Raw genomic sequence first — 24,794 nt, forward strand, 5'->3', positions numbered from 1 at the left:
TGAAACTCCTGCTTTTATAAACACAATACTATTATGGGGGCGCACACTCATGTCATCTCAGCAGGACAATCAGATTCTAGGCCAGGCTGGTTTCCACAGAGGGCTTCTGTTTTCATGCCAATGAAAGGTAGCCAGGAGCTGGGTTTGCAGGGAGCCTGGTGTAGTCAGCCCAGTCAAGGTGGCCCGGGTGCAGGCACCTTCCCTGTCCACACTTCACATTCAGAACCAGGTTCCTGATCTCTGGACCAGAATGTAAACTCATACTGAGATGGAAGCCATGGCTGCCAGCTGTCATGTCAGACAGGAAAATGTGATCTGAAGGAGTGAACACTACAGGTATGCAGGCAGATACTCATACACACACAATAAGGATAAACCAGGTGATGGTGGCACACACCTTTAATCTCAGCACTAGGGAGGCAGCAGCAGGTGGATCTCTGGGAGTTCCAGGCCAGCCTGATCTACAGAGTGAGTTCCAGGACAGCCAGGGCTACTCAGAGGAACCCTGTCTCAACAACAACCAAAAGCATTAACACAAAACCAAGAATATTCTAAGGGACTAGGGACTAGGGACTATGTTATTAGCCCTAGCTGCTCTTTCAGAAGACCAGGATTCCCAGCAGTCAACAGTGATTCACAACCACCTGTAACTGTAGTCCAGGAGATCTGATGCCCTTCCATCCTCTGCAGGCACCAAGCAAAACACCCACATATAAAATTAAATGTATTTAAAAACCAGTATTTTAAATAGAAAGAATTGAGGGGCCAATAAGATGGCTCAGTGGGTAACGGTGTGTGCTGCTAAACTTGATGACCTGGGTTCAATCCCTGCTCTCACAAGGTGCAATGAGAGAACTGAATCCTCATCCTGCACACGGGTGTGCTGGGATATGCAGCCACATTCACCTAACACACACACACACACACACAGACACACACCAATTTTTAACTAAAAAATTTTAGGGGCCAGAGAGATGGCTGTCTGTTCTGGGAGTTCAATTCCCAGCACCCACATGGCGGCTCACAACCATCTATAATATGATCTGGTGCCCTCTTCTGGCATGCAAGTGTACATTCAGATAGAGCACTCATACATAGAATCTTAAATTTTTTTTATATGTATGGGTGTCTTGCATGTATGACTATACACAGTATGTGTTGCAGTGCCTACTGAGGCCAGAAGACAGCATCAGATCCCCAAGAACTGGAGTCACAGATGGTGTGAGTCGCCATGTGGGAATTGAACCTTGGTCTCTGGAAGACCCAGTGCTCTTAGCCACTGAGCCATCTCTTCAACCCCAATGTGTAATTTAATAAATGTAATTAAAAAATTTTAAGAGACAACAAAATAGCTGTGAAAGTATGAATCATACTTTCAAATCCAACTGACTGAAAGCTGTGGAAGCAGAGCACTCTGGAAGGGGACAGGTCTCTGTTCCGCTCCACACTGGCCAAGCATTCCAGGAAATACTCGGGAGCTACCAGCTGCTTCACCTCACTAGGGCTCATGCGTGCCTGACATCTTACTTTTCATGTGTGGTTAGAGGGGCCCTCATGCTCGATTCCATGTGCATCTGGGTTATGCTGAGTTAGCCTTCGAGTAGGGTTAGAACTCCCCTGTCAAGTGACCCTTCTGCTTCAAGCCCCGTGTGTGGGCACTACATAAGCTTGCTATTTGGGTTTTGTTTTCCATGTCTCAGTCTGTTGCTTAGTTTATTACTATTATTTTGGTTTTTTGACAGATTTCTCTATGTAGCCGTGTCTGTCCTGGACTCACTTTGTAGACGAGGCTGGCCTCAAACTCACAGAGATGCGCCTGCCTCTGCCTCCCTTAAAGGCACATGCCACCACCACCCAGCTCAGTCTGTTGCTTAGATACACCCTCAGCTTCCCTGGACCAGAAGCTGAACGAAGGGAGCAATCTCCTGTATGAGACACACTTAATTACCACATGGCCCTAAATTCAAAGTCACAGAAAAGAGAGTTTCGTCAACCTGACACAAGCTGGTGTCATCTGAAAGAATCAGTGCATTAGATCAGGCTGTGCATTTTCTTAATGAGTGACTGATGAGGAAGTGCCCAGCTCATGGTAGGTGGTCCTAGGTTCTCTAAGATAAAGTGGCTGAGCAAGCCAGTAAGTAGTACCCCTCATGGCCTCTGCATCAACTCCTGCCTCCGGGTTTCTATCCTGTGTGAGCTCCTGTCCTTCTTTTGATGATCAACAGGGATATAAAAGTGTAAACCAAAACCAAACCAAAACAACAACAACAATAAAAAAAAAACACCTGTTCTTGCCTACCTTGTGTTTTTGCTCATGGTACTTCACAGTAGCAATAGAAACACTAACTATGACAAAGGATATTTTACCTTCTGATGGCCATTTCCAATTTGTCAAAGGAAACTGAGGACTGAGGTAAAAACCTGAATGAGGAGCCCATTTGGGACTGGAGACCCAGTCCTGTGTCCACCCCCATGACCCCCATGACTGCGGTGAGAAGACTCAATCAGGCTACCGTCATGGTCAGCAGTCCCCCAGGATTCAGGTGGGGAGAAGCTTCTGAAGGGCCCTGTGCCGCCTGTCGGTCTCCATGCTGCTCCCAGGGTTCTGAGGGCAACATTGCCCGTCCTGGGTACCATGCTCCTCCTGCCTGGTCTCCTCGTAACTCTCCTGCTTAGGGATAGGGAAATGTTGGTAGAAAAAACAGAGGCCAGGGATCCACAGTGAATAAAATCACGTCCGAGGTCCCACTATTCAGTGGGAAGATACAAAGCAGCTCTTGCTCCAGGTAGGGACAAGGCAAGTAAGCCATGGACAGTCATTCTCTCAGAGGCTACGTGTGGTGACAGAGCCATGATCCCAGGACTCCAGAGGATGAGGCAGAAGATCTTGAGTTCAAGGCCAGCCTGGGTCACAGGAGACATCTATGGGGCAAACCTAGTCATTGGAGGTTTGAAGAGTACAGTGGGCCTGGGAGAGATCTGTCATCATGTACAAGAAACAGCCTATCATTAGGCCTGGGAGAGATCTGTCAAAGTTCAGGGAATGGGGTCCTGAAAGACACCTATTTGGGGGGACTGGTGACATCATCATCAGGCCTGAGGACACTCATGAGGGCTAGAGATGTCTAGGGACATTTGTCATTGGCTCTGGGTTGATACTGCTGTCTTGTCAGGCCTGGGGATATTTGTAGTCAGGGCTGTACCTGGGGACAGACACACTGTTAGATCTGGGGATACTGGTCATCAGGGCTCAGAAACCCATTACTGGGCCTTTAGACACCTGTCAGGCCTAGGTCTGCACTGCCACCTTTCACATCCTCCTCACAGGACTGACTCAGTTTCACTCTGTGGCTCAGGATATCCTGGAAGTGATAGCAATCCTCCTTCCTCAGTCTCCTTAGTGCTGAGATTACAGGCATGAGCCACTATATTTGCTGTTCTTCAATACAGAATATGGCATAACTCAGGCTGGCCCCAAACTCCTAATGTCTCCGAACCCATGGATGCCTCAGTGACTGCGGCGTGGGAGCTGGGCAGCAGGTCTGCTCTGCATTTATTCCAAGCACTCAATATCGACAACACCATGACTTCTTAGATCCTCACAAATACAACGTCCAAGTGGTGATATCACAAGTATCTTCTAGGTTTTACCAGGTACCAGAATCAACTTTCACGACGTACATCCAGGAACAGGAGCGTGCCAGAGCCAGGGCAGGCCAGGCCAGCACAACTTTTGGAATCCATGGCCCTTGTGGGTGTGACCCTGGAACTAGAAGGACAGGACAAACAGTGTGATAGGGACAAGGCCTCACAAGAATATGCGACAATTGTCCTCCACAGCCCTGGCCACAGAGCAGCTTGGCTGGAGAACAAGGTGGCCTCCGGAGGGCGAGGACATCAGGGTGTGTGTGAGGAGGGTCAACGGCAGCTCACACTGAGCAGTATGAGGTAGCTGTTCCCTCTCCCCACCACCATCCTGTCCCCAGAAGAGCACCCAAGAATATCACTCTCAACTTGGGAAGCAGCCCCTGAAAGTCTTAACTCCCAGAGTGACAGAGACTTGGTGCCAGGGCCACCTACCCACAATTCCTCAATCATCTTAAGACCCAATGGCTCAGCACATATGCAGATGCCTGGAGAGAAGCTAGAGAGATGGAGCTAGAAGCATGCCCACTTATGGATAGGAACTTGTCTCAAGAGCCCACCATGGACCAGGGGCCCATTGCAACCCACAGCCACATGGAAGCTGCTAGAAAGTGAAAGAAGAGACCTGAAGATGAAGACGCAGCCTGGGTGGGGTCCCTGACTTGTCTTCTCCCACCTTGGAGACTGCCATGTTCCTTCAAGTGGAGCATCTCCACAGCTACCAAGACCTGTGGGTTGCCAAGACAACAGAAGAGAGTGGGGTGGGCCTGGGCTGCAGCAGCTGTGAAGAAGGGGCACAGTGGGGAACAGAAGGCAGAGCCAAGCACATGCCCATGACAGCGGAGCACTACAACAGCAAGATCCTTCAGCTGTGCTCAAGGCTGACACCTGACCACCATGTTCCCAGCCCTGATGCCTTTCCAGACTTCTGCAGGTACTTCAAAGGTTCACCACTGGGATGGGGAGGCGGAGACCCCAGTGAGAGTATCTGTCCCGATTAGGGGTGGCAGGCATAGGCAGAGCTGGGCACAAGAGGAGCCCCAAGACAGCCATCTGCTCTGCTGAGCAGTGCCCCATCCTTCTGGAGGTTCAGAAAGACACCGTCTATGGAGACAGTGCTGCAGGCTCACAGTGCTGGCCTACAAGCTGCTCAGGCTGGAGGGGCACTGCCTGGGCTTTCCTCTGAATACACGCCCCAGAGACAGGCAGAGACAGGTGCAGGAGCCTCAGTTATATCAAACTGGGGCTAAGATTTTGAGAAGTCTCTCAAGACAGGGTCCTGCTACATAGCCAGGCTGGACTTTAACTTGCCCAAGATCCCCCTGCCTCAGTCTGCAGAGCTCTCAGAATTCTATACAAGCTGAGACACTGCTGCTCAAAAGCAAGAGCCCACACAGCTTGCTCTCCACCGGAGGCCATCTGTGTCTCCAGGTAAGCTCTGGACAGAGAAGGGGACAGGGCTCGGGGAGGCAGGGCTGTGTGGAGAACTTTCAGGGGAGCCAGGCCCTGGGCACTCGGGCCAAGGAGCCACGCTTCAAAGAGGAACAAGATGAAGGACAGGGTCAGAAGCAGGAAAGGCAAGGGTGCCTAAGAGTGGCTGCTGCCCTCCAGAGTGGCAAGGCCTGGTGGAACCTGACCCAGGGATGTGGAGCTGGCCGAGTACACACCGAGGCTCAGGCTGCAGGCGTCCGGGGCGGGGTGACAGGAAGGGCAAGGCTGCTTCGAGGCTTATCTCTGTCGCCAGTGCTCTGATCTAGTCAGGAAAAGAATGGCTGTTCAGAACTGAGCATGGAGCATAGTGAGGAAAAAGGTCAAGAACCAAGAATGAGGGCCAGCAATAGGGCTCAGTAGATATGGATGCTTGCTACCAAGCCTGAGGATCTGAGTTCAATCCCAGAGTCCCACATGGAAGAAGGAGAATGGCCCGCAAGTTGTCCTCTGCCTTTCACACAGGCACCTCAGCACACCTGCTTGCACACATGCACATAGTTAAAATTAAAACAAACAAACAAACAAATAAATGAATGAATAAATGAATAAATGAATAAATGAATAAATAACCAAGAGTTGGGAGGATGACGCCTGGAGACCTGAGGCCTTCACAAGAACAGCATTGGAGGAATGTGTGAGCTGAGCAAGGCCACTAATCATCAAGTCTGTCCTGGCTGTTTGACCCCGGAGGGGACGCTCATCTTTGAGAGAAACCTGGAGCAAGAACAGGTAGGGCCAAGGGTGTCATTTAAGCATGACAGCATGCTTAAAGCCCAGCAGAGGCAATGGAGGGGAGATAGAAAGGCTGGGGGCCCTTTGTAAGGAAGCTTCCTCCTCCGCATGCCTGGACAGGAAGAGGACACCTGGCAGAAAGGGCCCTGCCTCACTCCTATTCTCCCTGGTAGAGCAGCGGCTAGTCTGGTCCCGGCACGCACCTATTTGCTGGCCCGCTTGTGTCGGTACATCTGCATCATGCGCTGGCGGAACACGTCAAATGTGTCTTCTTTCTGTGCGGGCCCGTCAGCCCCAAGGCCCTCTCCTTCTGATAGAGTCCCCCTGCAGAACAGAGGCGATAGTCAAAGCCAGGGTCAAGGGTCAACCAGGGTGCACAGGAACATGGGGCAGACACCCAGAAAGGAAGTACAGGGCTGGGGCAGAGTGCTTGCCAGATACACGTGTGCCATAACTACTCAGGGACACTGCTTAGATTTCAGGGCCAAGTTGTTCAGAGGTATGCACAGGAAGGTGTGTGTCACACCTGTACACCAGAATGATCCACTAATATAAAAAGACCTGGCTGTATACTCTGGTCAAGCCCCAGTACAAGGCACCCAAGGGTTCCCCCAGCCATGCCATACACGCTGACGGGCTCTCGGATGCCCTTTCCAAGGGAGCCCAAGCCGTGGCCTTCCTTCCAGCCCATCTTCTGCAGCATCTGGAAGCCCACGTTCTTGTCTGTCAGTTTCTGCTGGGCAAATTCCAGGTCCTTGGGTTTCTGAAGAGAGAGAGGAGGGTGGGTGGACCCATCTCCTCAAGCGTACACTGTATCCCCAAGTGCTTTCCTGACCCCGGATGCTTGGAATGGTGAGCCCCACTCACCTCCAGCTTCCCTCTAACATCCCTGGGGTAGGACTTGAGGCCAGGTCCCTTACCCCAGGGTAAGAACTGGCAACTGGCTATGGGGTGGCATGCTGCTGCCCTGTGCTGAGCCTGTGAGGGAAACCCTGTGAGGGAAACCCTATGAGGAGGGTGGGGACCAGGCCAGAACAGGAATGACTGAACAAGAAACTGTAAGGACGAGTGGCACTCTGACAGCTGGCCTCTTCTCTGAGGGGACCAATGACTGATCTCTGAGCACTGCACAGTTTATAATGGAGGGGCTAAGGGATCTCACACCCCAGCCCATGCTGGCCTCAGCCCTGAGATCTTGTAGCCCAGCCTCCTGAAGCAGGGATGACAGGCACGGCCACACCTGCCTGCCTGCCTTAAGGATGGGGCTTGCTGTGATGTCAGGGCCAGCATGGATCCAGCGTGTAAGTAACCCTCCTGCCTCAGCCTCTGAGGTGCATGCAGCCTCCCAGGTGCATGCCTCCCACCCATGTGCATGCCCCCCACCCAGGTGCATAACCCCACACCCAGCTCTGCCAAGTGCCTGAAGCCTCATCACAAGCAGCAAGTCAACCATCCCAATCCAAGGGGAGAGTAGGTGTCACAATGCAGTCACACACACCTTCTTTTTGGCTATGGGACGACCCCGAGGCCTGTCATAGGCGATTCGAACTGGTTCATGGACTGGAAGAAAAAGGGAGGGATCTGTCAACATTGAACATTTGCTCCATGTTCTTAAGAGACAGACAGAAATGCTGCCTGGTGAAGACAGTTCACACACCTGTGTCTGCCCTACAGGGCAGCAGCTGGCTCCCCTCCCATCTCTCCAGCGCTCTGATATTCTATATCTGCGGAGCTGGGCTGTGAATGGCTGTGATGAAGCCAGCAGCACTGTCAGTGTCAAGGGTACCACTGAACCCAAGAGCACTGGCCCTCACAAGGACCAGCTGCTTCCCACGGCTACACAACACTCTCCTGCTGTAGATAAGCAACAGTAGCACTGTGCCCTCCTAGTTCCCCCAAGAGGACACTGGAGGGACAGTTCTGAGCACCCTAACTGTCCAACTGAGAACACAGAGCTCAGGAGAGCAGTAAGCTCTCATGGAAGTCACTGAAGATAAGAGGAAGGGTTGTGTCACCGATGCCCAAGGCACCAAGGCACCTGAGGTAAGACAGAAGGAAAGCTCAGCTCTCAAGATACAGGACACAAGGGTCACAACGGCATATGCTGAGGACATATACCCAAGGACTGTGCCAAATGGATATCTCCGCCTATAAGGTAACAGACGTGACACACAGGGACTGCAAGGACCAATGGTTGCTGTCCTCCCACCTTCACTACAGGTATGGGAGCCTTTGGGGATTCAGAAATGCGGTGTGGCTCAAAGTCAAGGGTGGGAAGTGGCAGGATGAGCTTCTATCACAGCCTGGTGGTAACAGAGCCCAGCAGGGAGAAGAGGCCCCTTGTAAGGAGAGCAGCTCCCTCGTCTGGACATGTGGATATTGTAATAACACCTTAGAGTGCAGTGCACAATGGCTACAAATACTTTCAAGCCAAAGCAGAGGCCTAGGCCCACACAGCGCTGGCCTGGCTGGGCTCCCCTGCCAGTACTACACACCAAGGAGAACATGGATGTGGTGACACACCAGCAATTTCACCCCGTGGGAGCTGGGCAGAACAATTACTCTATGAGGCCAGCATGGGCTAAACATGTATGTTCTGTCCCAAAGAAAACTACCACAAAAGCCAAAAAGTCACCCAAATCCTAAGCCCTGAGAGAAGAATCCTGTGTACTATGCCAGGCACTTGGGGCCCATCTGCACACACACACACAAGGTCAGTAGGTGTTAGCAGAAGGCGGGGTGACTGGCTGTAGCTGACATGGCCAGAATGGCCACTGGGCATGTCCCCTATAGGACTATGTGGCACTCACCCTTTGACTCCTGGATGAGACACACTCTCTTTGGGGCAGGGATCATGCCAACTTTCAGTGACTTGCTGCTGATTCTCTTCCTGGGGAAGCAGCTGCCAGAGGAGGCCTGTGACAGGCCAGGGGTGCCAGCCTGGTCCTCCCTGGATCCCTCTCCAGGGATGCTGTCAGTGGGGGAACTGCCCTCGGAGCCCGGACACTTGACAGCTCCTGCCTGTGGCCTGAGGGTGCAGGTCTCCTCGCCCTCGTCCTCCTCACTCTCCTCATCATCTTCCTCTTCGTCCTCAGGGCCCTCCATGGCAGCCTCCTGCTCACGGTGCCCCTCTTCAGGCTCACCCTTACCCTCCTTGCAGGCTGTGGGGCTCTGCACTGAGTCCCCTGTCGCACCAGCAGACTGGAAGGAGATGGATGGGCACAGTTCCAGCACCTTCTCTCGGTAGAACTTGAAAGCTGAGCTGCTCTGGTCATGCAGGAACCTGAGGGTGAAATGTACTGCTGAGCTGCAGGAGTGCGAAGCTCCCGCTGGCCCAGGACAGAGGCCAGGCCTCCCTATGACCCTGCTATGGCTTCACAGAGCAGCTAATGTGGTGAAACAGAATGTTCACAACTAGGACTGATTCAGTTTAATAATTCCTGGATGTACAAGGTGGCCCTGGAGTTCAAGACAGGATGCTTGTACAACATGCATAAGGTATCCCCATTCCTTTTTTTTTTTTTTTTTTTAAAGATTTATTTATTATGTATATGGTGTTCTGTCTGCATGTACACCTGCAGGCCAGAAGAGGGCACCAGATGTCATTATAGATGGTTATGAGCTACCATGTGGTTGCTGAGAACTGAACTCAGGACCTCTGGAAGAGCAGCCAGTGCTCTTAACCTCTGGGTCATCTCTCCAGTCCGAGGCACCCCCATTCTATCCTTAGCAAACTCAAAAAGAAAAAGAAAAAGAAAAATGTCTACTCAACCAGTAAAAACACTTGCTACACACAAACACCTGAGAACTGAGCTCAGTCCCCAGAACCAATAGTCCACTCAGACTCTGTTTCCTGACTTTCACAAATGCCTACTGTGTGTGTGTGTGTGTGTGTGTGTGTGTGTGTGTGTGTGTGTGTGTTTGAGTGTGAAGCACAGGGGCCTTGGCCAAAGGAGCTGGCACTCTTCAGCCTGCAAGTATGATAAGCACCAGCCTTTCTTGATCTCAGAATTTGTCCCCCAAGATGCCAAGAAGTACCCACACAAGTCCTTCTCTTCTTTAGTGATGCTGAAACACAGGGCCTGGCACTGCTGCACCCCCAACCCCTGTGAAAATGCCACTTTGCCAATGTTCCACATGAATAAGGAAGTGGCGGACAGACAGGTGCAGTCACTGCTGGGACAGCACTCAGCATAGAGAGGGGAGAACTCAGCACAGGGATGCAGAGCTCAATGTGAGCAGCCATAATGAGGGAGAAGTCAGAGAGAAAAAAGCACCTATACGATTTCCTGATGTGAATGTCTAGGAAGTTGGGCTGGAGATGGCCCAGTGAGTAAAATATTTGCTGCACAAGTAAAAGGACCCAAGCTCAAACTCAAGAACCCACACGTGAGCCAGGAATGGCGGCCTGTACCCAAGCAGTCCTGGAGGCTGGAGAGACAGACTGTTGTGGCTCACTGGCCAAACAGTGTAGACAAAATAGTAAGCTTCAGGTTCACTCAAGTTCTAGCAAGTACAAACTGCAATGACAGGGATTAGCACTGTCTGGGAGGTGACAACAGGCAGACAGAAGGTGGGAAAGTAACACAGGGTGATAGTGCAAAGGAGTTTGGGGGGCCAAGCTGCATGGCTGTGGGGCAGCGGGCACTGGAAAACCTGTTGCAAGTGCATGCAACACCATTCGTTGGGGTATTCAGATGGAGCAGAAGGGAAGAGAAAGTAGCCCCCTGGTAGCACACACATGCTCTGTTCCCGGGCCTCCTGAGGCCTGCTGTGCCTCTCTGTCTTGTCTCTAACTGGGAGAAGTGGAGCCAGGCTGGACCACAAACTGAGATCTCAGAAGCCACAAACCCAAACTAAGCATCTCTCCTTTACACTGTTTGTGCAATTGTTCTGACACAGAGGAGGGACAGGACCTACCTACCAGAGGTCCTAAGGCTCCCTTCATGAACACAGAGACACAAGGCCTCTGTACAACACTGTTAAAGGAGTATTATGCATGATATTGTAGAATGGCAGGTGGGGAAAGGAGAGGGGCCTGAAAACATTTTTTTGCAGAGCTGAGCTAGTGCTTTGGCACTGGGCTGTACAAAGGAAAAATGAAAGATACAAGATGTCTCCCTGCTGCTGAGAAGATGAGTGAGAAAGGCAGGCTTCCCTAGGTGATTTTTACTTTAGAACAACATATATTAAAAATTCTAGCGGGTGGTGGTGGTGCATGCCTTCAATCCCAACACTCAGGAGGCAGAGACCAGCCTGGTCTATCTAATAATGAGTTCCAAGGCTACACAGTGTGACCCTGTCTCAAAAACAAAACTCAAACTTCTCTTCTCTACCACCCCGAAAACCCCCACAAATTCAAATATAGGGTCAGCAAGGTCCTCAGTGAATGAAGGTATTGCCTGCCTCCAAGCCTGACAACCTGAATTGATCCCTGGACTTCCACAGTAGAAGGGGAGAACAACTCCTGCAACTTGTGCTCTGACCTCCACACTTGCACTGCGGCATGCACATCTACCACAACATAAAGAAACCATGTAAAAATAAACAGATTCAACTGGGGCCAGGGGCTATGCCTCAGGGGGTAAGAATGAGTGCTGTGCAGGAGCCCACGCGCCAGAACAGCAAGGTTTCTTTTCAAACAGTAATCTTCACTGAATTAGAAAAAGGCCCAAGTAATGGCCTGATACGAAGCATCTGCCAGGATGTACACTTGAGAGCAGCCCTAACAGTGCATGTGGGCTCTGAGAATGGCATACTGGCTCTCCTGGGAGAAGGAGGCAGCCTAGACCAGACAGTCAAGGGCCAGGGCTGAGGAGTGCAGGACACAGCACGTACACACTATGCCCAGGCAGCCGGAACAACATGCTCTGTTTGCATCGGACCCATAAGTTCTTTAAGACATGTAAGCCAGCCCTATCTGCCTTTTGATCATCCTGTCTGTTTTCCATCTGCGTCCATTCTAGGCTTAGAAGGAGGACATCAACTTCCCTATAAAGCAAGGATGACTTTCAACTACTGATTTTCCTGCTTCCACCTCCAAGTGATAAAATGACAGGTATATGACCCCATGTGGCATATGCAGTGCTTGGGAAGAGCAGGGATCTGTGCACACCTGGCAGAAAGTCTATCAATTGAGTTCCAACCCTGCCTCAAATCTGTAAGTTTCCAACTGCACTCTACTGTAGCACCAGGGACAGAGCCAGGCCCCCCGCACCTAGCACACATTCAATTGCATTTTCAGTCATCCAGCTCTCCAGCAAGCGAGAGGAAACAACAGTGCCAGGCTTAGTCCTAGGAACACATGGGTACAGTGGAAGTCGGGAGGTCTCACATGGCCTCTGGAGGAGTGCAGGAGCATCTCCATCACAGAAGCCTTCCACCACAGGCTAGAGTTCCCTCAGCAGTTGGGGCTGTTCAGGGATGGTTTTTAGATTTTTGTCAGATAACTTGTAAGGCACACAAACAAATGCTGCTGGAGTACCCAGCCCTTTGTCTTTCTGTGAAGGTGGATGGAAAAGAGGACGAGGTTTTTCCTGATGATCTAGGTGAAGATTGACCTGAGCAGATACCAGCTCTAGGCCAGGCTCAGCTGAAGGTGGAACCCAACCTGCCTGCTTACAGCATGGGGGGTGGGGGGGGTGGTGAGGTCTAAGGCACATACCAGAGGTCAGGATTGTCGGTGCTGTTCTCTATGCTGAATTGCTCAATCTCTGGGCCCACCTGAGCCACAAATCTGGCCAGCTTCTCAGCAGTCTCCATGGTCTTTGCATCCACTACAAAACAGAAACCAGAGGTTGTGGCTCTTCTGACTGACCCAAGCTGGCTACCTGCAGTCCTCCCCTGTACCATGTGACTCTGGAGTCTGCTCTTTGTTGAAATTAGCAATAGACAGACTGTGGCCAAAGCATAAGCAGCCCCATGGACACCTGGGCTGGCTGATGGGAACAGGCACATGGCTGATACCCTTATCACTTCAGCCTACAGGCTGCTAGCCTACTGCTCAGACTCTCAAAGCTCAGGTCAGCAGACACCCTGCAGCGGTTCAGGACACTGCTGGAGCTAGTCAGGAGCAAAGAAGCATGGGTGGTCTGTGGTGAGGCTTAGGCACTCTGCAGTCTGTGCATGTCCCAGTGTAAGCTAGATGGGGGCCCTGGGCAGAGGAAAGGTAAGCTGGTTGTGACCAAATGGGTCACATCATCGGCCTTGAAGCTGTGCAGAGGCAGCGTGGCACAAAAGGCATCCAAGGAGCCGCCATGCTTGGGCTGAATGGACCCTTCACCTGGAGATTCGACTGGCCAGGTGGGAAACACCTGCAATGGTCTCAGGGTACATCTTGTTGGTGAGAGTTTGTGCAGCAGGTCTGGGCCCTGCACTCAATGGCCAGCACTGCTGAAGCCAGGCCACTGAGGACACTTAGAAAGCACCTGCCTTTGTCCAAACTTCATGTTTTCACCGCCACCAAATAATACAGGAATAGTCATTTCTACAGATGATAGACAAGGCCTCATATAGATGAGGCTAATTGTGAAGTCTAGGTCCTCCTGCTCCTACCTTCCAAGTGCTAGGATGACAGGTGAGCCCCACAACAGCCAGTTCTGTGTAGTGTGGGTGCTATTAAGATGCTGTAAGCCACCCAGAGAAGATGAAAATGGAGTAGAGGCCAGGCATGGAGACAAGGATGTAACAGGTCAGTGGCTGTAAGTTGCACCAGTCCCAGCTATAGAGAATGCCAGGCCAACCAGGGCTACAGAGTGAGGCCCTGTCTCAAACAAAATAAGCTCTTGTAGGCCATGGTGGTGCACACCTTTACTGTTAGCACTTGAAAGCAGAGGCAGATGGATCTGTGTGAGTTCAAGGCCAGCCTGGTTTACATAGTGAGTTTCAGAACTAGATGAAGAGATCCTATCTCAAACCTCTCAAATATGGTGCTATGATGGAGGCTCAGGCCTGGCCTGGCTGCCCCAAAATCAGCATCCTTGGGGAGTACCGAGCAAGGACCTGGGTAGCACTCGTCAGCTGGATTATCAGGAGCTGGGGCTCAGGGGGAATGTGGAGGACAGTGTGGCCACATGCTCATCCTATTCAAGTTCTTTTGGCTACTCTAGCCTGCATTCTGGCCCAGACTGCTTAGCACCTGGCACCTGGACTCCTACCACCTGAAGGGACCCAGATGAGCATGGGACAAGAGGGGTGGGTAAACACCTACCATTAGCAGAGGGGCAGGGAGAAGAGGCCGGCAGGGCTTCTGAGTCATCCCCTGCTGTTGGCCGAGGAGCTGGGCCCAAGACTCCAGCGCTGGAGGGCTGAGGATGGGCTTTGGCAGGCTCTGGTAGGCAGTCCTGGGCAGCATCACTTGAGTCCCGTGGTGGTGGCTTCACCCGCAAGGAGCCTGAAGCGTGGCGGCCATGTTGTCTCTGTCGAGTGCCCAAGGCCAGGGATGTCTGCTGGGCAGTGACAGCTTTCTTAGCCTTTAGGCCTCGAGGACCCTGGGAGCGAAGTAGCCGCCTGCGCTGCCATGGGAGGAGTCTGCGCTTGAGGCTTCGCACAGCTTGTGCATACAGCATGGCACGCACGGCGCACTGTGCTGGGGTTGGCCTCCGTTCCACCATAGGCCAGCTGTGGTTCAGCCGCTGTGACTCTGCCAACTTCAGCTTGTAGTACTTATACTCCAGGCTGCTCTCATCAGACAGAAACCTGTGGAACAGACACAAGCAGGTTCTGTGAGAGCAGCACTGTGCTCAGCAAGGCACACCTGCCCTCCTAAGAGACATACCTGCTGCCCTCTGCTGTCCAGGTGCCCTAAGAAAGTCAGAAGCTTTGATCCAGCTGGGCATAGAGGCTTCTTCTTAATCCTAACGTTGGGAAGACTGAGGGAGGAGGACTGCAGAGAATTTGGGGTCAACACGGACTACAACATGAACATATGGTAGCCCTGGCTAGCCTAGAACTCACAGGATAGACCAGGCTCTCCTCAAATTTGCAAAGATCCACCAGCTCTGCCTTCAGAGTGTTCAAAAAGTGTGGGATTAAAAGCGTGCAAAGAGGGCATTTGTGAGATTCTTTCTTCACTTTGGTCAGCAGCCAGGAGGGAGCCCAGAGCCTCAGAAGCTGTAAGCTCACAGTACCCTGCAACATCCTAGAATACTAGAGGGGGCACCCTTCACATAGCCAGTGGTCAAGTGCTTCATGCACTTCCCCTGTGCCATGGAGGCAGATGTGGCAAAGCTAAAGGGAGTCTGAGCCACTTCAAGATGCACTAGGGACAGCTGAACACACGAGGCTGAGGTGGTCACCTTACCACCTCCCTCAGGCACAAGGATGTCAATTCTCTTCTGGCTGTAAAAGGAATGGGAACCTGTGTCCTCCATTTGGACCCTGAAATTCACCAGCTCATAAAACCAAGCCAAACCAAACAAACAACAATAACAAAAAACCTAAACAACTGTCACAGTTGGCCCTCCATATCCAGGTTTGCTGCTTGGGAGCCAACCAAGCTTGGATGTAACACAGAAAGAGAAGGGATCCCTGCCACCGCTAGCCCTTACCAAGGCAGCCCAACAACTATGGACACAGCACATCGCCTCTAGTGTTTCTAGTCAGCTGGAGACTATGTAAAGCATACAAGACGGGGGATGAGGCGGCATACACACACAACTCCAGCATTGGGAAGGCTGAGGGAGGAGGATCTCAAGTTCCAGCTCAGCCCAGATGACAGAGAATCTCAAAATTCAAGTCTGGAGGTGGTGTGTCTCATGCAAACAGTACACTGTTCTGCATGGGCACTGAACAGTCAGACTTTAGTACCCTGGGGTCTTAAAGCCAGCCTTTTGCTGATACTGGAGGTAACAATCGAAGAGTCCCTGGAACAGTGACTGAGAGTACCCCAAAGGCCAAGAGGACAGTTGGTAAAACCCTATTTCCCTTACAGATGAGAAAGCAAGCAAAGAAGAGAAGCACAGCTATATACTTGTGTGCACGCCTCCCAGCATTACAGACGTGAAAGCAGGACTGCCAGAGTTCAAGGCCAGCTCTGTCCACACTGCAAGTCTGATCTAGCCTGTACATACAGCGCACATATTTATATATATGTATGTGCACGCACACACACAGGTATACACATAAGCTTGAGTATGGCTCAGGGGCAGATCACTTGCCCAGCCTTCCAGGCCACCAGGGGTCCTGATCCCAACACTGCACTACAGAAAGGAGTCACTGTCATAAGCACTGTGTGGTGGCTTGAATAAAAATGCCCCCTCAGGCTCATATATTTAAATGCTTAGTCAGAAGGAAATGACATTACTTAAGAAGAAGGTGTGGCCTTCTTGGAGGAAGTGTGTCCCTAGGGGTGGGCTCTGAGGTTTCAGAAGCCCAAGCCAGGCCCAGTGTTTCTCTTTCTGCTGCAAATCAGGATGTAGAACTCTCAGTTCCCTTTTCAGCACTACGTCTGCCTGATTGCCGCCATGCTTCCCACCATGATAATAATGGACTAAACCTATGAAACTGTAAGGCAGCCCCAATTAAATGATTTCTTTTATATATATTTCATAGTGTCTCTTCACAGCAAGAGAACAGTGACTAAGACAGAAGCTAGTACCAAGAGCGGGATATTGCTGTGACAGGCCTGATAATGTTCTTATCGGCCAAAAACAGACTTTGGATTATGAAAGCAGTTGAACACTTTTTTTTTCTTCTTTTATATGCAGAAGACAGCTCATAGAAGCTAAGTAACTTGTTCATGGTCACACAAAAAGGGAAGATCCGGGGTTATGTCTAAAAGTCGGTTTGGGCAAGCACGACTCTGAAAGAAGTGCTAGTGGGTAGCCAGAAGAGTTTCGGATTTCTACCCCCGCCCCTTTTCCTGCCTCCACCAATGTGGAAAATGGCCTTGACTCTGCACTGAGGGTAAAGGATTTTAAGTGGATCCACACTGAATTGAAACCAAGCAGGTTAGCAGGAGTATGACATCTGAGGGTCACTGAGGCCCCGGGCCGGTCCCACATCTTATGCGTTTTTATCAAAGCTGCTGTGTAGCAGGAAAGTCATCCTCTCTGCCTTGCCTTCTCCCCCTTCTGTCTCCCACCTGGTAGGCCACAGATTCCTCAGCATGGGCCACTCATCTCTTTTGCATCCCTGGAGTTCACTGCTTAAGCATCTTCTCTCTGGCCAAACATACTTAGGAACTGTCACAGTTGAACACCTTAATCAGGACTTAATGGGCCGTACTAATAGATGTGCTGAGAACAATGTAGATTATGATGGCCTGGCTTAAGAGGCTTCAGAGGAGAAGAATGTTAGTATGTGGCCCAGACACTGTTCCTGTGATATCTTGGTAAAGAATGTGGGTGCTTTGGCAGATAAGGCTTCAAGACAGTCTAGTATTCACTCAGGTGGTTATTAGTGGTTACTCTCATGTAGATTTGTAATGAAATGAACAAGCTGAGCAAGGAAAAACACATACAGTTTGAGGAGAAAAGCAGCAGGAAGTATAACAGAGCTAAGTTCTGTGCTCAAGGAGATAAAGCGTTTAAAGGGAGTGGGGCCCTCAGGGAAGGAGCCCACCAAGCTAAGGTTCCAACCTGTGAAAAGGAATTAAAGAAAAGTTTAGGGCCTGATGCTACAGTGAACACCTTTAACCCTACCACTGCAGAGGTAGAAGCAGATGGATCTCTCAGTTTCTAGGACAGCCAAGTTTAGGAAATCAACTTATGAAAAGGAATTAAAGAAAAGCTTAAAGCAGTGGAGGAAACCACCAGAAACAGAAAGCTGATGAAAATGTATTTGAACGAGGGCCATGTTCCAGCCCCAGCAAGCAGAAAAACCTGGCAGCTCTGGCCACATGGTTCTGGCTTTAAAGTGAAGGATACGAGAAAGGGGTTGTGGAATCCCCATCTGTGGCTAGGGAAAGCCACTGAAGCCAGGTGTGTGTCCGGGGTGTCCTTGCAGGGAGACCCAGAGACCACTGCCTGAAGATGAAGCTGTGAAGATGAAGCCTGAATTCTGTTGGAGACACCAAGATGTCAGACGTGCCTGACAAGTGGGCTAACTGCTGAAGGGCACTGCAGAGTGGGTATGGAAGCAGCCCAAGAGAGACATTTTGTGGTCAACAAAGCTGAAAAAGAGTTGGAGATCTACAGATTTTGAAATCAGATATGAAGATGCAAAGTTTGGTGTTTGCCCAGCTGGTTTGCTTCCTTCCTTCAGTCCAGCATTTCCTCATTGTGTCCTTTTTGGAATGATAATGTATATTCTGTACCATAGTTATGTTGGAAATGTGTGATCTGCTTTTTAAATTTTGACTGAACAGGGGGTTACAGAGACTGCCTTGAGTCTCAGAAGAGACTCTGTAGAAACTATGATAAACTATGGGGACTTCTGAAGTTAGGCTGAATGTATTTTTGCATTATGATATGGCTATAGGCTTCTGGAGGCTAGGGAGTGAAATGTGGTTTGAGTAAGAATGGCCTCCATAGGCCAATTTTGGATGCTTTAGTGAGAAGAATTAGGAGTGTGGGGTAGGTGTGGTCTTGTTGGAGAAAATGTGTCATTCAGTGTGGGCTTTGAGGTTTCGAAAACCCAAGCCAGGCCCAGAGGGTTTCTCTTCCTTGCTCCCTGAGGATCAGGATGTAAAACACTCAGTTCCTTCCCCAGTACCATGTCTGCTTGCTCCCTGACAGAATGACAATGGACTAAACCCCTGAAACTAAGCAAACCCCAATTAAATGCTTTCTTTTTATTTACTTTATTTTCTTTCTTTCATTTTAAAAATTTCTTTTCTGTCTTTTGTTTGTTTGACTGTTTTGTTTTGTTTTTTGAGACAGGGTTTCTCTGTTTTAGCCCTGACTGTCCTGGAACTCACTCTGTAGATTAGACTAGCCTTGAACTCACAGAGATCTGCCTGGCTCTACTTCCCATGTGCTGGGATTAAAGGCATGTGCCATCACCACCGGGATCCACTCTTTTCTTTGACAGGGTTTCTCTGTTTAGCTTTGGCTGTCCTAGAACTCTCTCTGTAGCCAGGCTGGCCTCTAACTCCTCTGAAATCAGACTGCCTCTGACCCCTGAATGCTGGGGCTAAAGGTGTACAACACTACCTCCAGGCTCGATGCATTCTTTTATAAGAGTTGCCATTGGGGACTGGAGATATGGCTTTGAAAGGACCAGACTAGCCTCATAAACTCTATTTCGATTTTTAGGCCCCACGTCAAACTAAGTTATCTCAGTACTTTTCCAGAAAGCAGAAGGACATGAGCAGAGATGAGAAAGCGGGCAAGTTGAGACAGATCCTTGGACCCATCCTGTTTTAAAAGAATGACCAGGCCTGCAATTTCGAGATATCATTACCTGGCAAGTAACCCAGATGGTCCCAGTTTCCCACCCAGATAGCCCCTGGTTTGTGACTAGTTACATAGCCCTGCTTCTCAGAAAAACCACAGGATGTGCTAATTGCGCCCCCCCCCCCCACTACAGCCAAATCTGCACATAATAGGACATTCCAGGCATTGCTCAGGATCAGATATCCTCCAGATGGCCAGACCGGTCTTCACACCTAAAATAGATCAATTTTTTTAAAAGTCAATTTCCCTATAGACCCTTTTACCCAATCCTGTAACGCCAAGGCATGTAACTCCCTGCTTGAGGTTTTTCCCTGTAAAAACCTAAAGCCTTTGTTCCTCAGGACTGTCTCTCACTTGCATGCCGGGCAGCCCCTTCGTGCATTGGTTTGAATAAACCTCTTGCAGTTTGCATCTATCCAGCCTCTGAGTCTCCTTCATGTGCCTCTCCGGTAGATGGGTCCCGAGTTGGGCCTAACATTTTGGTTCCCTGACAGGGAATCAAGGTGCTGAAGGGAACTCCAGACGATGGCCATCGGAGGAACCAGCTCAAGCTCCTAAGAGGTATCAAAGCCATTGTTTGTCTTTGTCTCGAATCTGTTACGTGTCTACTCTGGGTCTCTGTTTCTTGTGTGCATTTCTGGTTCCAGTTTGTGAGCATCCATAGGGGGGTTTGAGTCCCCTGGGGGGGGTTTGAGTCCCCCATCTGGGTGGTCCAATACAGTGGGCAGATGTGCCATGAGAACCGTGACAGTCTGGAGGATGCTCCAGCTGTCCCAGAAGGAGAAGGAGGGATTCCACTCCTCCAACAGCCTATATGCCTTGGACCTGGCGTCAGCCAAATAAGGCAACCTGTAGTCTCAAGATCATGAATGAGACCTGTGTTCTGGTTACCCTGGTTGTTTTGTCTTATTGTTTTAATTGTTGGACTTGGACTGACGAAATTTGGACATGGGACAGTTTAAATCAACACCTCTTGAATTTGGTCCTGAACCATTGGCGTGAAATTAGAACTAGGGCTCCCAATCTATCTATTATAATCAAGAAAGGAAGGAAAAGAGAGTGCTCCCAGGGAGGGGGCTGGCACAGGAGTAGCCCTGCCCTCAGAGACACCCGACAAGTGGGCACGGGTGGCAGGAGGAGTGCTGCAGCAGAAGGCACCGCAGACTCGCAAGCCTCAGGTGGGCAGGGCGGTGCTCCTCCTTGGCTCCTCACGGCGGCACAGCACGAAGGACCCCAAGTCACAATTGGCCTGAGACCCTGCCAGCCTCATTAGGAAGCTAGGCAGGTGAGAGTGCCTGTGAGGGGCGCATGAACTGCCCCAGGGCCCGGAGGCAGCACCGAGGAGAACACTGCATTTCATCCCGAGCGGCCTGCAGTCACAGCTCATCTCCGCCCCTTCCTCCTCTCCTCCCCCCACCCTCCCCAGGGCTGCGGTGCAACAATGCCCAGCAGCTGAGCACCCAGCAGTGTGCACCCCTTCTTCCGATGACTTCAATTGATAGCCATAGCCTTGGGGCGCAGCATGGGGAGGGAGCCGCTCTTGGCTATGATGTTTAAAATTACAGCTGGATCCAGTAAGAGATTTATCTGTCTGTTTAAATATATGGCCATTATATATTTGTCTTTGACTGATCTTAAATGGTTAATATGCTTTATATGTCTTGATTATAAATTAAGAGTTACTGGGTATGTTTAAAGGTTAAATTCAAACTCTTGTTTAGAACATATATGTGTGCCTATGTGTTTATAAGGACGTGTGTGTTTAAATACCAACAATGTAGATTGCCATGTGGTGTGGTTCAGGGAAGAAAAGAATTTGCAGAACTTCCTAGTCTGAAAGGAAATAAAAAAATCATTTCGACTAAGAGGTCCTGTAATCTTTTTTTCTTTCTATTTCCTTTTAGACTAAGAAGACATGCCTCATTTTAAATTGGTATTTATTTTAGAGATTGAATTGTTTGCACTGGTGAATTTTGTTTTTAAAATCTGGTTTTGACTTTTAGAACTAAGGTTATGCTTTGTGACTTCACTCCTAAAGAGGGTGCTTTATTCTGATATTGTAAAACCAGGTTTTGAGGAATATTTAAATGTTTAAGGCTATAAAACATTTTGGAATTTATCGGGTATTTTAAAATGCTAACCCTTGGGCAATACAACAAAGAACTTGAAACAGGTTCTCAACCCTTTGGGGGAAATAAAAAACAAAAAAAAAAAACAACCTTGCTTGGTATTTATTTTATTAATTTATTTGCCAAATAAAACCAAGCCATGCTGTTTGAGCCAATTAAGAAAACTGCAGGATGATAAAGACCCATGAAATGATTTAGTATATTCTAGGCCACTGAAAGAAAGCACAAGAAGGATTTTAATGGAAGTTTTTATGGTATCTGAAAAGCAAGAGATAAGGTAAAAAAGAGGGATATTAAAGAAAAGAATAGCTTGTCTAAAATAAGAATGTCTGGTTAAATCATAAGAACGGAGTTAGGAACCTGAAGGTATATAGAATGTTACAGAAGGTCAGTATATGTATGGAAAGCCAGAGGGCATATAAATTATATTTGCTTTGGTTCTTTATAACTACAAATATGATTTGAGGAAGACCTGTAAAATATGTTGTTCTTCATTTAAAAGGCTGGTGTTTCTTCAGTGCAAAACGTTTTCTTATGCTCTTTAAAGGGGAAAGAATTCTGGCTGATAGGTTTGGTGTGGCCAGAATAGTTCCATACAGTTTAAAATTGTTCTGTACTGTTCTGTTATGTAGTTGGTTCTAAAACTTATTTGACCACAACGTTAGCGCTTTTGGTTATAGGAAATTATAAATGTTCCACCGAGCTTACTGTATCATGGGAGGTAACAATGCCATCAGCTACACCTAATGGCTATGTTTTATATTGTCAGCCACAACCTGTGGCAACACATGGCTAGCCACCATATTGGTTCAGGGATAGAGGGTGGAACCTCTATGGCTTTGCTGCTGCCATCTTAATTTAGGGCTCCCAGCTGTGTTCAGTTCTCTGATTAATGCTAAGTGCAAAGCTTTTTGCTGTTCAGTTTTAATGCAATGTGGTAGGATCAGCAAGATTTGCTAGCCCCTCTATGAACTGTATCTGATTAAAAGGTTTGCTTTGATTTTAGTTCAGAAAGAGCAGATTTAAAGTCATGCTAACGACTGCAGTTGGTTACAATGCTGAGCTTTACCTCATGTTTTTGTTTAGGGTTTTTAAGGTTAAGCCTAGGATGGGTAATTATAAAGTTTACCTATGTAGATCTATCTGAAATATAGTTCTAAAACATGCATCTGAGGAATATGCCAGAAAGAGAGATTATAGCATCCTGTTTTATAGGATGCAGTTTACAGCAAATGATAAAGATAGACAAAGAATAATTCAGATATGCTGGCCCTCAAGCTTGCCAGAGATCTGATTAATATGGCATTTTAACAGGTATAGGCTTATTATCACAGAGAATCCCAAAATCCTAGCAGTAGCTTCCCGAAGGTCTCAGAGAAGATTTGGGCACAACAACAGATGACTGTGACTGGATTGTGGTATGCTAACCACTGGGCAATACTGCCTCAACTGGCCCACTGCTAGGGCCCAGTCTAAACTGTAGATAAAGCTGTGGACACCCGGAGAGCCATTGTTTCACATTGCAGGAGGCAAGATGAGGTCAATCTCTCATGTTCCTCTTTCCACAGAAGCAGTCTCTCATCTTCTGTGCCTGGCTGGACCACCTCTGCTCATGATGCCATGAGATCACAGGAGGCAGGGACACTGCCTAGGTGATAGACTAACTAGTCATCTCTGTCATTTTGATTTATTTAGCTTATAATTTATCCTTCTCAGGTCTCTAATCACATTGACAGCTAGGCTGGAAGGCTAGGCTAAGCTTACAGTAATTTTGCAGCTAAAGAGCAGACAATTAGATCCACTGTTAGCTCATTGGTCAGTTCATTAGTTAGAACTACTAGGTAATAGACCTCTTATTTAGAAAGGCAAACAGCTTCATGTTAGTTGCCATCTAGCTTATGGTGAATAGCTAGATAAAAAGAAATGGAGTTATGTAGGGTCTGAGGATATAGGAATTTAGGTTATGAGAATCTAGAGAATGATGTTTGGTCTAAGAAAAATATTTCAGGGTTGATAAATGCAAGAAAGATTGGAGAGTCGAAATAGATGTTTTAAGGTATATAAATATGAGTTATAATGATATAGAAAAATAATTTAAAACATAATATAATAATAATAATAATAATAATAATAATAATAATAATAATAATAATATTGGAAGGTATTTCAGATTCCCCCCAAGATTTCAGAAGTTCAGAATTTTGACATCGACCAATAGCATTCTGATAAGTTGATGAAATACTGACTGCTTATTATCCAAGTCACAACCTTGAGACTTTAATTACCTTTTGATTGTCTTCTGGAAATAGACTTAAAGTTACTTCTCATTATGGTAAAAACATCTTTTTAATGTATATATCTGACACAAAAGCCATAGCCTTCACTATGGCATTCTTAATATCTGCCATTTCTGAGGTAGACTTTTACACAGGATTTAGGAAAGCAAAAAGTCACAAGACCTGGATCTGGCATAGCTCAAACAAACCCCAGATGAGTTTTTCCTGGTCTTGGGATTCCTCACTCTTCCCATTTACTAGAAAAAATTTTAACTTCTGTCTCTAGTCTAAATTTGTCTCAGCAGATTTTCACCTGGTTGACTCTATTCTGGGATCAGCTACGGACTGCAAGCTGAAATCTAGACTTGCTGGAAGCTGACATGATTGCTCCCTGTCTCTTCAGCTGGATCAACTAACCAGATGCTTCTATAGACTGCCCCATTGCCCAGCCTTTGACGGGCATTTCAGCCTTCCTAGCCCCTGATGTCAACGGTCCTACTGTTAGCACTGAAGCAGATTCAGAAGACGAGATCTGTGGCCCAAAATCCCACCTGACAGGCTAAAATGCTAAGTCAAAAGGGGGCCCCCTGACATTAGCTATTATCTTGGGAATTTGCTTAGCTGAAATAGGAACTAGTATTGCAGCAACTGGACTAAAAGCCTAAAGAGATCCTGAAAAAAAAAGAGAGAGAGAGAGAGAGAGTTCAGAGGATGGTTTAAAATCCTGATTTAATAGCTCACCCTGGTTTACTACTCTGTTGTCAACCCTGTTGGGACCCTTGGTTGTTTTGCTTATTCTTTTAACTTTCAGATGCTACATTCTAAATTGCCTGCTTGCATTCATTAGAGAAAGAATTAATACAGTACAAGTGCTTATGTTAAGGCAACAGTACCAGAGGGTAAATATGCCGAAATTTAAATCAGGCCTAGACTTGCTTCATGATTGAAACAGTTACTAGAAGAAGGGGGGGGGGGTGTGTTGAAAGGACCAAACTAGCCTCATAATCTCCATTTTGATTTTTAGGCCCCTCGTCAAACTAAGTTCTCTCAGTAATTTTCCAGAAAGCAGAAGGACACAAGCAGAGATGAGAATCCTGTAACGCCAAGGCATGTAACTCCCTGCTTGAGGTTTTTCCCTGTAAAAACCCAAAGCCTTTGTTCCTCAGGGCTGTCTCTCACTTGCA

General features: G+C 48.5%; 1 protein-coding gene across 4 annotated transcripts in view; it reads right to left on the minus strand.

Moving 5' to 3' along the window:
* Positions 1-372: 372 nt before the first annotated feature.
* Sugp2 (SURP and G-patch domain containing 2) overlaps positions 373-24,794 on the minus strand; it is a 39,230-nt gene continuing 14,808 nt past the window's right edge. For 2 of the 4 annotated variants that reach the window (XM_055618698.1, XM_055618697.1), the window contains exons 5-11: positions 14,078-14,565; positions 12,533-12,644; positions 8,679-9,151; positions 7,367-7,428; positions 6,495-6,631; positions 6,072-6,192; positions 373-3,769 (exon numbers count right to left, since the gene is read on the minus strand). In XM_055618698.1, the coding sequence (XP_055474673.1) occupies positions 6,072-6,192; positions 6,495-6,631; positions 7,367-7,428; positions 8,679-9,151; positions 12,533-12,644; positions 14,078-14,565 (1,393 nt within the window). In that variant the 3' untranslated portion in view covers positions 373-3,769. The other 2 variants (XR_008721463.1, XR_008721464.1) reach the window with 2 other exon arrangements.

Source organism: Psammomys obesus, unplaced genomic scaffold, assembly GCF_907164565.1.
Source record: "Psammomys obesus unplaced genomic scaffold, mPsaObe1.curated_primary_1811, whole genome shotgun sequence".
Lineage (NCBI taxonomy): Eukaryota > Metazoa > Chordata > Mammalia > Rodentia > Muridae > Psammomys > Psammomys obesus.